We start from the raw sequence: 18,767 nt of genomic DNA on the forward strand, positions 1-18,767 counted from the left end.
CCTAGGGTTGCTATCAGGTACTCTGTTACCCCGACAGTTACTGTTAGATGCTCTATCTCAACCGATTCACTCTTTTGACAGTTTCAACCTATTTTATTGCAGTGTTTACACAGAACCTCACATTCTCTAGCAAAATGACCCGGTTTGTTACAGTTAAAGCATCCATCTCCCCCTTTCTTTTGTCTATTCCTATCCGGATTTTGGTTATGGTAAACGAGTCTACTGAGAGCTCTGGGTTGTGCAGCACCACGAACCCGCTCTCTTCCCCTAGTTCCCATCTTTCTCCCTTCCTCTGTTTCAATCCACTTTCTCAATAAAGTGGCTAAATCCTGTCCTCCTCCCTGTGTCTCTTCCTCTCTACCTCCCTCGGCTCCCTGAGGACCAGCATATGGGGGAGGGGGTATTGGTACGGGCGGCACTTGATGTGGTTGCCTCCGTCTCACTACCACCACCTCGTTATCTGGGTTCTCCCACCACCCCTGGTCAGCCAGGGAGAGGTATAATTTGGGTTTAGATGGTGTCTCTGTGGGAGCCGTGGGAGTCCTCTCGGTCTGCTCCTGGCTACCCAAACATTCATTCTTTGTAACTTCCTTACTCTTGGCCCCCTCCACTCTCTTTCTAGCTTCTGCCAGCCAAACCCGAGCAGTGTCAAGGCCTTCGGTGCGCTGCTTCTCTGTCTTATCCCCACAGACCCTATGTATTTGTTTAACTTCTCTAGGGCCGGCGGGACGAAATCGTCCCACCTACGTAACAGCCAGTGGAATCCTGTGGCGCGTTATTCAAATACCTTAGAAATGCTATTACTTCAATTTCTCAAACATATGACTATTTTACACCATTTTAAAGACAAGACTCTCGTTAATCTAACCACACTGTCCAATTTCAAAAAGGCTTTACAACGAAAGCAAAACATTAGATTATGTCAGCAGAGTACCCAGCCAGAAATAATCAGACACCCATTTTTTAAGCTAGCATATAATGTCACAAAAACCCAGAAGACAGCTACATGCAGCACTAACCTTTGATGATCTTCATCAGATGACACACCTAGGACATTATGTTATACAATACATGCATATTTTGTTCAATCAAGTTCATATTTATATCAAAAACAGCTTTTTACATTAGCATGTGACGTTCAGAACTAGCATACCCCCCGCAAACTTCCGGTGAATTTACCGTCGTTAAGCTAGAATTGAAGAATAATTATTATTAACCTAGAATTTTGGGAATAATTATTCGTAATTGCTTCTATCCCACGCTTAAAAGAACAAACTAGCTTTTTTTTTTCTTTTCTATTTCGACTGTTGATTTGAGCAATATGTTTTCTATATGTATCAACACCCATTAATTTTCCTTCTCACAGTATAGAGTTATTCTGCTAGAATGATCATACGTGTCTATCCTAACCCTGTCTTTATCTCGCTCATAGACAAACACTGCAACCCGTTTTATTTTGAGGTTTTACTGCCTGTCTTTTCTCGCGATTATTGACAGAATTCTCCTCACACGCAATCCCTCATCCCACCATAGTTACTCTATCTCTCTCGAAACTTTATCTATAGAGGGGATATTGATCGGACATTAGGTCTCATACGTATGCAACTATAAACTATTTTCCAGGGGTCGTAAAGCCCTAGTTAACAGCCTATTTATCTGTTGCTTCATGTAACTCTTGACACTAATATCTGTTTCTCACTCCGCCATATTAGGTCTCACTTCTCCCATAGATATCAGACCTAAATAACTATATTTAGGTACCGACTATCCCCTTATGGTTTTTTGACCCTTTTGCTACGTTATCAGGTCTCACCATAAGCCCTAGTTTAGTTGTATGCAGTGGCCACAGTTGCCCAGGGTCGTTTCGGACCCTGTTTCGTTTTCGAATTCGTCGTTTTGAATTTACAACTAATTCCTGCCTTCCATTCGCGCAGAATACTTGATTCCCTTTAAAACCGTTTTCTCCACGCGAACTTCTGAAGCCAGGTCACCAGCTATAACATTCACCAATTTCAGCGTCTAACACCCAGAGTACATTAATATCCTCTACTTGCTCCCGCCTTTCACTCTCACATCAATCGCTTTAGCCTTTCACTCACAACAATCGCTTTTGCCTTTCACTCACAACAATGTTTCCTCATTTAATGCCAACATCCAATTGTGTCCCTTATTCCATCATGCAATGCAGACATACAGGTGTATTCCTAATTTCATCATGTAATGCAGACCTACAGGTGCTTCACTCATTTCATCATGCAATGCAGACACACAGTTGTATCACTCATTTCATCATGCAATGCAGACCTATAGGTGCTTCACTCATTTCATCATGTAATGCAGACCTATAGGTATATCACTCACCCCTTATTTAATGTAATCATACAGGTGCTATTCCCCAAAAGTATGAATAAGTCTACTAACCTTGTTATTTACAGCTGAGTTTTTCAATGTTCGTTGAATCTCGTCACCACCTCTGTCGCGTAGCAATGATCAACAACCAATTTGACAGAGCTTGAAGAATTTTGAAAACAATTTATTTATTTTATTTTAACTTTTATTTATCTAGGCAAGTCAGTTAAGAACAAATTCTTATTTACAATGACGGCCTACACCGAGACGACGCAGGGCCAATTGTGCGCCGCTCTGTGGGACTCCCAATCACGGCCTGTTGTGATACAGCCTGGAATCGAACCAGGGTGTCTGTAGTGATGCCTCTATCACTGAGATGCAGTGCCTTAGACCGCTGCGTCACTTGGGAGCCCAAAGGATAAATGTTGCACAATCCAGGTGTGGAAAGCTCTTAAAGTTACCTGACAAAGCTTGAGAGGATCTGCAGAGAAGAATGGGAGAAACTCCCCAAATACATGTGTGCCAAGCGTGTAGCATCATACCTAAGAAGACTCGAGGCTGTAGTCTCTGCCAAAGGTGCTTGCACAAAGTACTGAGTAAAGGGTCTGAATACTTATGTAAATGTGATATTTCCTGTTTTTTTTATTTATACATTTGAAAAAAGAAACTGTTTTTGCTTCGTCATTATGGGGTATTGTGTGTAGATTGATGAGAAAAAAACTAGTTAATTCATTTTAGAATAAGTCTGTAACATTACTAAATGTGGAAAAAGTAAATGGGGTCTGAAAAGTTTCCTCCGGGATGCTGGCCTTCTAGGCAGAGTTGCAACGAAAAAGCCATATCTCAGACTGGCCAATAAAAAGAAAAGATTAAGATGGGCAAAAGAACACAGACACTGGACAGAGGAACTCTGTCTAGAAGGCCAGCATCCCGGAGTCGCCTCTTCACTGTTGACATTGAGACTGGTGTTTTGCGAGTACTATTTAATGAAGCTGCCAGTTGAGGACTTGTGAGGCGTCTGTTTCTCAAACTAGACACTCTAATGTACTTGTCCTCTTGCTCTGTTGTGCACCGGGGCCTCCCACTCTTTCTATTCTGGTTAGAGACAGTTTGCGCTGTTCTGTGAAGGGAGTAGTACACAGCGTTGTACGAGATCTTCAGTTTCTTGGCAATTTCTTGCATGGAATAGCCTTCATTTCTCAGAACAAGAATAGACTGACTCGTTTCAGAAGAAAGTTCTTTGTTTCTGGCCATTTTGATCCTGTAATCGAACCCACAAATGCTGATGCTCCAGATACTCAACTAGTCTAAAGAGGGCCAGTTTTATTGCTTCTTTAATCAGAACAACAGTTTTCAACTGTGCTGCCATAATTGCAAAAGGGTTTCCTAATGATCAATTAGCCTTTTAATATGATAAACTTGCTTAGCTAACACAACGTGCCATTGGAACACAGGAGTGATGGTTGCTGATAATGGGCCTCTGTACGCCTATGTAGATATTCCATTTAAAAAAAAAATCGAACGTCTCCAGCTACTATAGCCATTTACAACATTAACAATGTCTTCATTGTATTTGTGATCAATTTGATGTTATTTTAATGGACAAAATAAATTGTGGTTCTTTCAAAAACAAGGACATTTCTAAGTGACCCCAAACTTTTGAACGGTAGTATATATATACCGGGTGCGTTTAATAATGACATATTATATTACTACCTTCTTCAGGGTGGATATATACTGCGTGTGTTTAATAATTTTGCCACTGTTTATCATTTGTTCTTTTGTGTCAACAGAGTCAAGCAGTAGAATCGATGACGACTGTCCCAGAGACAGATCTACACTGCTGATGTTGTTCATCCCTGCCGGAGGCTTGGTTATCTTCCTCATATTCCTTTACTTACGACACAAACGGACATGGAAAGCCACGTCTAAATCACAAAATATGACAAAAATAACTGGGCGTAAACAAACTTGTGACAAGAACACTGGTCCTCTAAAGTCAAGGACATCCAACTGCGATTCGGACGTCTCACCTCCAAGCCCAGTACATGAAATTTAAGGGACTCCATTGATCATTCTCTGTGTTTCTGTTCTAGTAGTCTCATGGTAACATGCTTCCTAGGGCTGAGAATGCTGCAAATCCAGTCGGCAGTCTAGCAGTAACAATGAATCACTGTTTCATTAGGTGGTTTTAACATTAAATGACTCTTTCTTCTCTTCATTGCCTAACACGTTATCACTGGGTCAGATTACTGGAAAGGGAACAAAGCTTCTATTGAGAGAGAGTCTCATTACAGACCTGAGGGGAAACAATCTGACAGATTTGGTGGGAGGGGCCCCTAACAACAATCCAGAACAGTGTTTATGGGAAACGACAGACATTTGTTGACAATATTTACATTTATTTTCCTGTGTAAAGTGCATTGAAAGTATTCAGAACCCTTGACTTTTTCGACATTTTGTTACATTTACAGCCTTATTTTCCTCATCAATCTACACACAATATCCCATAATGACAAAGTAAAAACAGGTTTTAAGAAATTTTGTCAAATGTAAAAAAAAAAAAACAGCTTCTTTACGTAAATATTCAGACCCTTCGCTATGAGACTTTAAATGGAGCTCAGGTGCATCCCGTTTCCATTGATCATCCTTGAGATGTTTCTACAACTTGATTACACAGCATATGGTTCAGCATATGGTTCAGCAAGAGTCCACCTGTGGTAAATTCAATTGATTCGACATGATTTGGAAAGGCACAAACCTGTCTATATAAGGTCCCACAGTTAACAGTGCAAAGTCAAAGTAAAAACCAAGCCATGAGGTCGAAGGAATTGTCCGTAGAGCTCCGAGACAGGATTGTGTCGATGCACAGATCTGAGGAAGGGTAACTAAACATTTCTGCAGCATTCAAGGTCCCCAAGAACACAGGGGCCTCCATCATTCTTGAATGGAAGAAGTTTGGAACCACCAATACTCTTCCTAGAGCTGGCCGCCCAGCCAAACTGAGCAATCGGGAGAAGGGCCTTTGTCAGGGAGATGATCAAGAACCCGATGGTCACTCTGACAGCGCTCCAGAGTTCTTCTGTGGAGATGGGAGAACCTTCCAGAAGGGCAACCATCTTTGCAGCACTCCACCAATCAGGCCTTTATGGTAGCGTGGCCAGACGGAAGCCACTCCTCAGTAAAAGGCACATAACAGCCCGCTTGGAGTTTGCCAAGAGGAACATAAAAACTCTCAGACCATGAGAAACAAGATTCTCTGGTCTGATGAAACCAAGAGTGAACTCTTTGGCCTGAATGCCAAGTGTCACATCTGGAGGAAACCTGGTACCATCCCTACAGTGAAGCATGGTGGTGGCAGCATCAGTCTGTTGTGATGTTTTTCAGCGGCAGGGACTGAGAGACTAGTCAGGATTGGGGGAAAGATGAACGGAGCAAAGTACAGAGATCCTTGATGAAAACCTGCTCCAGATGTTTTTCAGACTGGGGCGAAGGTTCCCCTTCCAACAGGACAATGACCCTAAGCACACAGCCAAGACAATGCAGGAGTGGCTTCGGGACAAGCCTCTGAATGTCCTTGAGTGGCCCAGCCAGAGCCCGGACTTGAACCCGATCGAACATCTCTGGAGAGACCTGAAAATAGCTGTGCAGCGACGCTCCCCATCCAACCTGACAGAGCTTGAGAGGATCTGCAGAGAAGAATGGGAGAAACTCCCCAAATACAGGTGTGCCAAGCTTGTAGCGTCATACCCAAGAAGACTCGAGGCTGTAGTCGCTGCTAAAGGTGCTTCAGCAAAGTACTGAGTAAAGGGTCTGAATACTTATGTAAATGTGATATTTCAGGGGTTTTTTAATTCTAAAAACCTGTTGTGGCTTTGTCATTATGTGGTTTTGTGTTTAGATTGATTATAAAACACATTTTTTAATCAATTTTAGAATAAGGCTGTAACGTAACAAAATGTAGAAAAAGTCAAGGGGCACACCTGTATTGTACAATATTTGCCCATTTATTATTTTTACAATTCTTCAATCTCCATCAAATTGGTTGTTGATCATTGCTTGATTATTTTCCCTTAACCCTACCATCCCTTACCTAATTGGAGTAAACTAATGGACAACAACACTTAGGCTTCTACTTCCAGCTTATACATTCTATATACATTTTACGGACACAGTATAGTTTGAAATAGTTGTCTTTTGTCCCATCTTTCAGCTCCACTCAACCCCTCCCATCTATCTCTGAACACCATCCTGTTGTGATTTCTATTTGCCGTATATTTTTCAACTGTGCTGTGATGTTTCACAAAAGTTCTGAACCTTTCTATTCTCATAGATTCTACATATTGTAAATTAAATATATTTTTTTTTGCTAAGAGTATTATACTATTATTTCAATTGACTATGACCTTTTTAAATCACCCAGCAGTGCTATTTGCTCCAGGTAAATATTGCAGTTCTTCAGCCATTCCTGGACCTGTGACCAAAAACAACCTACATATGGACAGTACAAAAACAAATGATCTAATGATTCTGTCTCTTCGCAGAAAAATCTGCAGAGCTGGTATAGTTGTATCCCCCATATAAATAACATTCCATTGGTTGCAAAAGTTTTGTATAATAATTCAAATTTAAGTTTTGAATCCAGCATTTGTGTATATCAGTTGATAAACCATGTGCCATGGAATTTGTAAATTGAAAATTTCTTCCCAACAATTTTGCAATCCATATTGCACAGCTGTCAATTTTTTGGTCCTTAATTGAAATTGTTATGCTTTTTATTTATCGCAATTATCTTTAGCCAATTTTAGTCTTTAATGCAGGGCCAACAGTAAAGTTCCTTACTTTCCTCTTCCATTTTTGCAGTAATGCTGCAATAAATTGGTTCTAATTTTGAGTAGAGCAGATATTTCCATATATTTATTTAGCTACATGTGTGAAATAACTCCACCAGTCCTATTTATGAAGATACCATTTCTTCTTTGTATATAATCCATTTGTATATTTCAGTTTAAGCATAATATTTGTTGTAATATCTGTTCTGTGTTTTCTGGTGGATTAAACTGAAATTGCAATCAACCTTCTATGGCTTGTTTGAAAAATAGCAATATTTTGGAGATTATTTTATTTTCAAATAACCGAAAGTGAGAGGTTGTAATCTGAATAAAGGGAAAAAGGCCATTCTTGAACATGAGGTGAGACATTCTTACTAATCGGCTTTTCAAGACGATTTAAGTCAAAACTGTAACTAGGCCACTGGATTTTTTTGGTTTCAGTCTTGTTACAGGTTCTTTTACTGTCTCAACCTGTGTGAAACCAGACAATGTAATTCAAGGAGTCAGCCTGAGGTCAGGAAAACAACAATAATGAGTGTCTGACTTGGCTTTAGGCAGACAATAGTCTCCCAGGCTTTAGGCAGACAATAGTCTCCCAGGCTTTAGGCAGACAATAGTCTATATATACACATATACATACATATATACATATATATATATATATATATATATACACATATACATACATACATATATATATACATACATATATATATATATATATACATATACATATACATATACATATATATATATATATATATATATATACATATACATATATATATATATATACATATACATATACATATATATATATATATACATATACATATACATATATATATATATATATATATATATATATATATATATATATATACATACACTTACATATATACAGTGGGGAGAACAATTATTTGATACACTGCCAATTTTGCAGGATTTCCTACTTACAAAGCATGTAGAGGTCTGTCATTTTTATCATAGGTACACTTCAACTGTGGGAGACAGAATCTAAAAATCCAGAAAATCACATTGTATGATTTTTTAAGTAATTAATTTGCATTTTATTGCATGACATAAGTATTTGATCACCTACCAACCAGTAAGAATTCCGGCTCTCACAGACCTGTTAGTTTTTCTTTAAGAAGCCCTCCTGTTCTCCACTCATTACCTGTATTAACTGCACCTGTTTGAACTCGTTACCTGTATAAAACACACCTGTCCACACACTCAATCAAACAGACTCCAACCTCTCCACAATGGCCAAGACCAGAGAGCTGTGTAAGGACATCAGGGATAAAATTGTAGACCTGCACAAGGCTGGGATGGGCTACAGGACAATAGGCAAGCAGCTTGGTGAGAAGGCAACAACTGTTGGCGCAATAATTAGAAAATGGAAGAAGTTCAAGATGACGGTCAATCACCCTCGGTCTGGGGCTCCATGCAAGATCTCACCTCGTGGGGTATCAATGATCATGAGGAAGGTGAGGGATCAGCCCAGAACTACACGGCAGGACCTGGTCAATGACCTGAAGAGAGCTGGGACCACAGTCTCAAAGAAAACCATTAGTAACACACTACGCCGTCATGGATTAAAATCATGCAGTGCACGCAAGGTCCCCCTGCTCAAGCCAGCGCATGTTCAGGCCCGTCTGAAGTTTGCCAATGACCATCTGGACGATCCAGAGGAGGAATGGGAGAAGGTCATGTGGTCTGATGAGACAAAAATAGAGCTTTTTGGTCTAAACTCCACTCGCCGTGTTTGGAGGAAGAAGAAGGATGAGTACAACCCCAAGAACACCATCCCAACCATGAAGCATGGAGGTGGAAACATCATTCTTTGGGGATGCTTTTCTGCAAAGGGGACAGGACGACTGCACCGTATTGAGGGGAGGATGGATGGGGCCATGTATCGCGAGATCTTGGCCAACAACCTCCTTCCTTCAGTAAGAGCATTGAAGATGGGTCGTGGCTGGGTCTTCCAGCATGACAACGACCCGAAACACACAGCCAGGGCAACTAAGGAGTGGCTCCGTAAGAAGCATCTCAAGGTCCTGGAGTGGCCTAGCCAGTCTCCAGACCTGAACCCAATAGAAAATCTTTGGAGGGGAGCTGAAAGTCCGTATTGCCCAGCGACAGCCCCGAAACCTGAAGGATCTGGAGAAGGTCTGTATGGAGGAGTGGGCCAAAATCCCTGCTGCAGTGTGTGCAAACCTGGTCAAAAACTACAGGAAACGTATGATCTCTGTAATTACAAACAAAGGTTTCTGTACCAAATATTAAGTTCTGCTTTTCTGATGTATCAAATACTTATGTCATGCAATAAAATGCAAATTAATTACTTAAAAATCATACAATGTGATTTTCAGGATTTTTTGATTCCGTCTCTCACAGTTGAAGTGTACCTATGATAAAATTTACAGACCTCTACATACTTTGTAAGTAGGAAAACCTGCAAAATCGGCAGTGTATCAAATACTTGTTCTCCCCACTGTACATATACATATACACACACACACACACAAACACACACACAATATATATATATATATATATATATATATATATATATATATATATATATATATATACACACACATACACACATTTACATACATACATATATATATATACACATACACATATATACACATATTAGGGATGCACATTTTAACGGTAAACATATCGGAATCGGCCGATATTAGCTAAACATCCGTAAAATTTTGCGCTAGACGTGCAACACAGCATTCCTAACTTAGCCCACAATGTCTGCTGTGTGGATCGAGCAATCAACAAGTCGAGCAGTCATTTGAAAGAGTAAGAAAATTTCAGCGAGACAACTCAAAGGCCAAATCCATTTCCCCCAAAATAATGGAATTCATTGTCCTTGACAATCAATCGTTCTCTGTTGTGGGTGATGTTGGCTTTCGCGACATGGTCGAGCACCGGGTACACACTACCAAGTGCACTATTTTTCAGATGTTGCCCTACCGGAGTTACACATGTCATGATGGGGCACTTTCGGGGTGTAGATCGTGGCTTCCCTCCCCCTCTCTCTCTCACTCTCTCTCTCCTAAACCCAGGTTTTATTGCCTAGGTCATACATTTCTGGCAGTGACTCTTTCCCCTTGGTCATGCAGAGAGAGAGAGAGAGAGAGAGCACAGTGAACAAAGGATTTCACTTGGCCAAACTCCTAAATCCCCAAAATGGGAGAATGAAACAATGTCCACTTTTGAGAGTGTTGGAATGGTCCGTGGACACTTAAGGAACAGTTATGTTGAGTGTGTTTCATTTAGTGACCTCATAAAGGAGGTCACTAGCTTAGTGTATGTAAACTTCTGACCCACTGGAATTGTGATACAGTGAATTATAAGTGAAGTAATCTGTCTGTAAACAATTGTTGGAAAAATGACTTGTCATGCACAAAGTAGATATCCTAACTGACTTTCCAAAACTATAATTTGTTAACAAGAAATTTGTGAAGTGGTTGAAAAATGAGTTTAATTGACTCCAACCTAAGTGTATGTAAACTTCTGACTTAAACTGTATCATTACTAGACTGCAGCTAGAAATTATGTAAACCTAGGGTGAGAATACCGATAACCGCCAAAACATCTATTCTAAAAACAATGGACGCCTGACGTAACCATTACAACAGACACTATCCCGAGCCGCTGATAAAGCTACAACCATGAAAGACGTTGTGACTTCTGGGGAAGTAACCAGAGAGTCTCTGATGAACTGACTCTCCAGCAGACGGACTGACAATTCCAACCTAGAAGACAACAACGACATACAGGCGTAAATATATTTATTGCAGTTATTCCCGAATGAGCGGCCGTTCATGTGCAAAGGATTAGCATTTCAATGAATATAATTACCCACTGTGTGTAGTGAATCCATTTTCTCTTTCCCGCTCCTTTAAATCGGTCCACACCCACTTTTCTTTACCCACCAAGCCGTCATATCGGCTTAGCCCACTAGGGAATCTTCCCTATCATTGTTAGTTACCAATATCTACTGATTGTTTGTTTGTTTATGCATTTCTGTGATTATTTAGTTCGTAAATAAATGATTAAGCCAATTGGTGTATGGATGATTCATGGTTTAGGCTGGGTTCGTGCAGATAACCAACAATTCTAAGATGTTTGAAATGAGACTGACGTAAGGTAAAGAATAATTCATTAATTGAAGACTAATTGATCAGATATTAAAATATCTGAAGCGTTATATTCGGACAATTCTAAGCTTTTAATTTGAAACGTCAAATAACACAGTTCTATTATAGAATGTTGTGGTGTTCTGAATTTGCACGTCCAAGCCAAGCGCCACCACTACTATCAGTAGCACTGTCAAAGCTGTACAAAAAAGTCTGCAAACACCGCCACGAGCGATGTGTTTACAATACCGCGTTGGTAATAAAGCATTATTTGTTTGATCGCATCTTATGGGGTAGCTAGCTAGCTTTAGCTTGATACCTAGCTAGCACCAATACAACTAGCCTGAAAACAATGACAAGTAGAAACTGCAGTCATTTTCATTATTTTTAGCAATGATTTAGGAATCCATGTGAGTAAGTATTAGCTAGGTAGAAACTTGATGTTCGCCTATTGATATTGAACTTCAGTTCATGAAAATAAATTGCTAGCCAGCTACTTAACCCTCTTGCCCAAAGCTAACGTTATAAGCAGCCAGCTAGCTTCATCTGGCTAGTGAGGGTCGACCGGACAGGGTCATGTGTTGTGAAGCTAGCCACAATAAGGATTAGGCACAATAGTGGAATTTGCGGTTTGCCTTCAAAATAAAAGTACCTCTTTGAAAGTGATGCAGAAGGTTACAATTGGTGGAATCTTGCCATATTTAGACTGGATAATGTTAAACAAGGTTGGAATGTGAAGCAATGAAATGGGGTATCAGTCTACTTGGTGACACCCACAGAACACAACTGTGAAGCGTTTACACAAATATTAGCGTTGTAGCTCTTATCGCGGGTCTGTGACTGTGTGAAATCACCTCCCCAGTCAGCCTATTGTGTGTATTGACATTCATGTTGCACTGTACAGCTTTACCTAAGGATTGGGGAATCAGTCTACTCAATACTCAAGATATTTTTTCCTCAGAGTTAACAAGATGGCGCTGATAGAGATGGCAGCTTCACTTCTAGTCCTTAGCAAACTGTGCAGTATTTAGCTTTTTAATGTATAATTTCTTACGTTGTTAGCCTAGAAAACCTTAACCTCTCTGGGCTAGGCGGGACGAATTCGTCCCACCTACTCAACAGCCAGTTGAATCCTGTGGCGCGTTATTCAAATACCTTAGAAATGCTATTACTTCAATTTCTCAAACATATGACTATTTTACAGCATTTTAAAGACAAGACTCTCGTTAATCTAACCACACTGTCCGATTTCAAAAAGGCTTTACAAACATTAGATTATGTCAGCAGAGTACCCAGCCAGAAATAATCAGACACCCATTTTTCAAGCTAGCATATAATGTCACATAAACCCAGAAGACAGCTAAATGCAGCACTAACCTTTGATGATCTTCATCAGATGACAACCCTAGGAAAGAACGTCTGAACTGTGGTGGAGGAGGTGTCTGGGTGGAGGAGAGGTGTCTGGGGGTGGTGGAGGAGAGGTGTCTGGGTGGAGGAGAGGTGTCTGGGTGGTGGAGAGGTGTCTGGGTGGTGGAGAGGTGTCTGGGTGGGAGGAGGAGGTGTCTGGGTGGTGGAGAGGTGTCTGGGTGGTGGAGAGGTGTCTGGGTGGTGGAGAGGTGTCTGGGTGGTGGAGAGGTGTCTGGGTGGAGGAGAGGTGTCTGGGTGGAGGAGAGGTGTCTGGGTGGTGGAGAGTGTGTCTGGGTGGTGGAGAGGTGTCTGGGTGGTGGAGAGGTGTCTGGGTGGAGGAGAGGTGTCTGGGTGGAGGAGAGGTGTCTGGGTGGTGGAGAGGTGTCTGGGTGGTGGAGAGGTGTCTGGGTGGTGGAGAGGTGTCTGGGTGGTGGAGAGGTGTCTGGGTGGAGGAGAGGTGTCTGGGTGGTGGAGAGGTGTCTGGGTGGGAGGAGGGAGGTGTCTGGGTGGAGGAGAGGTGTCTGGGTGGTGGAGAGGTGTCTGGGTGGAGGAGAGGTGTCTGGGTGGAGGAGAGGTGTCTGGGTGGAGGAGAGGTGTCTGGGTGGAGGAGAGGTGTCTGGGTGGTGGAGAGGTGTCTGGGTGGAGGAGAGGTGTCTGGGTGGTGGAGAGGTGTCTGGGTGGTGGAGAGGTGTCTGGGTGGTGGAGAGGTGTCTGGGTGGAGGAGGAGGTGTCTGGGTGGAGGAGAGGTGTCTGGGTGGAGGAGAGGTGTCTGGGTGGTGGAGAGGTGTCTGGGTGGTGGAGAGGTGTCTGGGTGGAGGAGAGGTGTCTGGGTGGAGGAGAGGTGTCTGGGTGGTGGAGAGGTGTCTGGGTGGTGGAGAGGTGTCTGGGTGGTGGAGAGGTGTCTGGGTGGTGGGGAGGTGTCTGGGTGGAGGAGAGGTGTCTGGGTGGTGGAGAGGTGTCTGGGTGGTGGAGAGGTGTCTGGGTGGTGGAGAGGTGTCTGGGTGGTGGAGAGGTGTCTGGGTGGAGGAGAGGTGTCTGGGTGGTGGAGAGGTGTCTGGGTGGTGGAGAGGTGTTAGGGTGGAGAGGTGTCTGGGTGGTGGAGAGGTGTCTGGGTGGTGGAGAGGTGTCTGGGTGGTGGAGAGGTGTCTGGGTGGTGGAGAGGTGTTAGGGTGGAGAGGTGTCTGGGTGGAGGAGAGGTGTCTGGGTGGAGGAGAGGTGTCTGGGTGGAGGAGAGGTGTCTGGGTGGAGGAGAGGTGTCTGGGTGGTGGAGAGGTGTCTGGGTGGTGGAGAGGTGTCTGGGTGGTGGAGAGGTGTCTGGGTGGAGGAGAGGTGTCTGGGTGGTGGAGAGGTGTCTGGGTGGTGGAGAGGTGTCTGGGTGGTGAGAGAGGTGTCTGGGTGGTGGAGAGGTGTCTGGGTGGTGGAGAGGTGTCTGGGTGGAGGAGAGGTGTCTGGGTGGTGGAGAGGTGTCTGGGTGGTGGAGAGGTGTCTGGGTGGTGGAGGAGGTGTCTGGGTGGAGGAGGAGGTGTCTGGGTGGTGGAGAGGTGTCTGGGTGGTGGAGAGGTGTCTGGGTGGTGGAGAGGTGTCTGGGTGGAGGAGAGGTGTCTGGGTGGTGGAGAGGTGTCTGGGTGGTGGAGAGGTGTCTGGGTGGTGGAGAGGTGTTAGGGTGGAGAGGTGTCTGGGTGCATGACGGTGTGCGCTGCCTGTGACTTACTGGGTTAAAGACCAACGCTGAATGTTAATACACTGTCTGTACATTATGACAAGGCTAGATTAAAACAACATCATTCTGGAGCTGCAGTGCTCCACACAAGGCAGATGGAGAATTCTACAGTATGGTGGCAACGTTGAGTGGACATACAGAGCAGGATTCAGAAACAAAGTGATAGAGAAGAATTGAACTAAAACAAGAAACAAGGCTGGTAGCATAACAGTCAGACTCCGGATTCACAGGACCTGGATGTGTCTCAAATGGCACCTCGTTCCCTATGTAGTGCACTACTTTGGACCAGGGTCCATAGGGTGCCATTTGGGATGCACCTGCTGGTCTGATACTTTAATCAATCAATCAACTGTAATTATAAAGCCCTTTTTACATCAGCAGATGTCACAAAGTGCTATACAGAAACCCTGCCTAAAACCCCAAACAGCAAGCAATGCAGATGTAGAAGCACAGTGGCTAGGAAAAACTCCCTAGAAAGGCAGGAACCTAGGAAGAAACCTAGAGAGGAACCAGGCTCTGAGGGGTGGCCAGTCCTCTTCTGGCTGTGCCGGGTGGAGATTATAACAGAACAAGGCCAAGATGTTCAAACGTTCATAGATGACCAGCAGGGTCAAATAATAATAATCACAGTGGTTGTAGAGGGTTCAACAGGTCAGCACCTCAGGAGTAAATGTCAGTTGGCTTTTCATAGCCGATCATTCAGAGTTAGAGACAGCAGGTGCGGTAGAGAGAGAGAGTCGAAAACAGCAGGTCCGGGACAAGATAGCATGACCGGTGAACAGGTCAGGGTTCCATAGCCGCAGGGAGACCAATTGAAACTTGAGCAGCAGCACGACCAGGTGGACTGGGGAAAGCAAGGAGTCATCCCCGAGGCATGGTCCCAGGGCTCAGGTCCTCCGGGAGGGGAGGGAGATCACTAAGTCCTGATCTAACATGATTTGACAAGTAAAAGCAAGGCAACACATGTCTCAGTATACATGTACAATGTACACTGACTGTGTGTTGTGTGTCCCTTGCTGCACAATGAATATCCCTGTAGGGACAAAGTTTAAATTCAACTGAATAGATGGTCACTGGAGAGAAAAGCACACTGTGTGACTCAGATGTATTTAAATGAGACAAAAGAGCATTCTTTCCTTTAAGAAAACACAACACGAGCAAGAATTGACTTAAAAATTCCAGAGTTGAAAGAGTTTTTTCACTTTTCCAGAAAGTTATTTTAGCCTCCAACAGAATGTGTGTAACGGGGCTGGTAATGAGACAGAGTAAATGACCATGACACAGACCTGTACACCTCCAGGCACATCAGTAGGGGGGCCACTGGCCCCATCTTTCATAGTCTCTGAGCCCTCTCCTCCTCTTCACCCCTACCGTCATACCTCAGTGTCTGCCCACTGTCGACCCTATCCCCTCATCTCTCCCTTCTCCCCCTCTATTCATCGCTCTCTTTTTTCTCTCTCAATTCATCTCTCCTGTTCCCTCAATGTATCTCTCTTCTTCCTTCAATTAATCTCTCTTCATCTCTCCTCTTTTCCCTCTATTCATCTCTCTTATTCTCCTTGCTGAAGTAGCTGCCATATCTCTTCCCTCTGTTACTGTCTCTCTCCTAGTCTCTTCCTCCATCTGTTACTGTCTCTCTCCTAGTCTCTTCCTCCTGTTACTGTCTCTCTCCTAGTCTCTTCCTCCCTCTGTTACTGTCTCTCTCCTAGTCTCTTCCTCCATCTGTTACTGTCTCTCTCCTAGTCTCTTCCTCCATCTGTTACTGTCTCTCTCCTAGTCTCTTCCTCCTCTTCCCTCTGTTACTGTCTCTCTCCTAGTCTCTTTATCCTCCTCCCTCTGTTACTGTCTCTCTCCTAGTCTCTTCCTCCTCCTCCCTCTGATACTGTCTCTCTCCTAGTCTCTTCCTCCCTCTGTTACTGTCTCTCTCCTAGTCTCTTCCTCCTCCTCCCTCTGATACTGTCTCTCTCCTAGTCTCTTTATCCTCCTCCCTCTGTTACTGTCTCTCTCCTAGTCTCTTCCTCCTCCTCCCTCTGTTACTGTCTCTCTCCTAGTCTCTTCCTCCTCTTCCATCTGTTACTGTCTCTCTCCTAGTCTCTTCCTCCTCCTCCCTCTGTTACTGTCTCTCTCCTAGTCTCTTCCTCCTCCTCCCTCTGTTACTGTCTCTCTCCTAGTCTCTTCCTCCTGTTACTGTCTCTCTCCTAGTCTCTTCCTCCCTCTGTTACTGTCTCTCTCCTAGTCTCTTCCTCCATCTGTTACTGTCTCTCTCCTAGTCTCTTCCTCCTGTTACTGTCTCTCTCCTAGTCTCTTCCTCCCTCTGTTACTGTCTCTCTCCTAGTCTCTTCCTCCATCTGTTACTGTCTCTCTCCTAGTCTCTTCCTCCATCTGTTACTGTCTCTCTCCTAGTCTCTTCCTCCTCTTCCCTCTGTTACTGTCTCTCTCCTAGTCTCTTTATCCTCCTCCCTCTGTTACTGTCTCTCTCCTAGTCTCTTCCTCCTCCTCCCTCTGATACTGTCTCTCTCCTAGTCTCTTCCTCCTCCTCTGTTACTGTCTCTCTCCTAGTCTCTTCCTCCTCCTCCCTCTGATACTGTCTCTCTCCTAGTCTCTTTATCCTCCTCCCTCTGTTACTGTCTCTCTCCTAGTCTCTTCCTCCTCCTCCCTCTGTTACTGTCTCTCTCCTAGTCTCTTCCTCCTCTTCCATCTGTTACTGTCTCTCTCCTAGTCTCTTCCTCCTCCTCCCTCTGTTACTGTCTCTCTCCTAGTCTCTTCCTCCTCCTCCCTCTGTTACTGTCTCTCTCCTAGTCTCCTCCTCCCTCTGTTACTGTCTCTCTCCTAGTCTCTTCCTCCATCTGTTACTGTCTCTCTCCTAGTCTCTTCCTCCATCTGTTACTGTCTCTCTTCTAGTCTCTTCCTCCATCTGTTACTGTCTCTCTCCTAGTCTCCTCCTCCATCTGATACTGTCTCTCTCCTAGTCTCCTCCTCCCTCTGTTACTGTCTCTCTCCTAGTCTCTTCCTCCTCCTCCCTCTGTTACTGTCTCTCTCCTAGTCTCTTCCTCCATCTGTTACTGTCTCTCTCCTAGTCTCTTCCTCCATCTGTTACTGTCTCTCTCCTAGTCTCTTCCTCCTCCTCCCTCTGTTACTGTCTCTCTCCTAGTCTCTTCCTCCTCCTCCCTCTGTTACTGTCTCTCTCCTAGTCTCTTCCTCCCTCTGTTACTGTCTCTCTCCTAGTCTCTTCCTCCTCCTCCCTCTGTTACTGTCTCTCTCCTAGTCTCTTTATCCTCCTCCCTCTGTTACTGTCTCTCTCCTAGTCTCTTCCTCCATCTGTTACTGTCTCTCTCCTAGTCTCTTCCTCCTCCTCCCTCTGTTACTGTCTCTCTCCTAGTCTCTTCCTCCTCTTCCATCTGTTACTGTCTCTCTCCTAGTCTCTTCCTCCTCCTCCCTCTGTTACTGTCTCTCTCCTAGTCTCTTCCTCCTCCTCCCTCTGTTACTGTCTCTCTCCTAGTCTCTTCCTCCTCCTCCCTCTGTTACTGTCTCTCTCCTAGTCTCTTCCTCTTCCTCCCTCTGTTACTGTCTCTCTCCTAGTCTCTTCCTCCTCTTCCATCTGTTACTGTCTCTCTCCTAGTCTCTTTATCCTCCTCCCTCTGTTACTGTCTCTCTCCTAGTCTCTTCCTCCATCTGTTACGGTCTCTCTCTAGTCTCTTCCTCCTCCTCCATCTGTTACTGTCTCTCTCCTAGTCTCTTCCTCCATCTGTTACTGTCTCTCTCCTAGTCTCTTCCTCCATCTGTTACTGTCTCTCTCCTAGTCTCTTCCTCCATCTGTTACTGTCTCTCTCCTAGTCTCTTCCTCCTCCTCCCTCTGTTACTGTCTCTCTCCTAGTCTCTTCCTCCTCCTCCCTCTGTTACTGTCTCTCTCCTAGTCTCTTTATCCTCCTCCCTCTGTTACTGTCTCTCTCCTAGTCTCTTCCTCCCTCTGTTACTGTCTCTCTCCTAGTCTCTTCCTCCTCCTCCCTCTGTTACTGTCTCTCTCCTAGTCTCTTCCTCCTCCTCCCTCTGTTACTGTCTCTCTCCTAGTCTCTTCCTCCATCTGTTACTGTCTCTCTCCTAGTCTCTTCCTCCTCCTCCCTCTGTTACTGTCTCTCTCCTAGTCTCTTCCTCCCTCTGTTACTGTCTCTCTCCTAGTCTCTTTATCCTCCTCCCTCTGTTACTGTCTCTCTCCTAGTCTCTTCCTCCTCCTCCCTCTGTTACTGTCTCCCTCCTAGTCTCTTCCTCCCCTCTGTTACTGTCTCTCTCCTAGTC

At 44.1% G+C, this 18,767-nt stretch overlaps 2 protein-coding genes across 2 annotated transcripts in view; one reads left to right on the plus strand and one right to left on the minus strand.

Moving 5' to 3' along the window:
- LOC123728258 (CD276 antigen homolog) overlaps positions 1–5,295 on the plus strand; it is a 48,632-nt gene extending 43,337 nt beyond the window's left edge. The window contains exon 4 of the mRNA XM_045700060.1: positions 4,143–5,295. Within this exon, the coding sequence (XP_045556016.1) occupies positions 4,143–4,408 (266 nt within the window). The 3' untranslated portion in view covers positions 4,409–5,295. The remainder of the gene's footprint in view (positions 1–4,142) is intronic.
- LOC106609610 (exocyst complex component 4) overlaps positions 1–18,767 on the minus strand; it is an 816,839-nt gene that overhangs the window by 618,711 nt on the left and 179,361 nt on the right. The window lies entirely within an intron of this gene.

The sequence above is a fragment of the Salmo salar genome, chromosome ssa17 (genome assembly GCF_905237065.1).
Source record: "Salmo salar chromosome ssa17, Ssal_v3.1, whole genome shotgun sequence".
In the NCBI taxonomy this organism is placed as follows: Eukaryota; Metazoa; Chordata; class Actinopteri; order Salmoniformes; family Salmonidae; genus Salmo; species Salmo salar.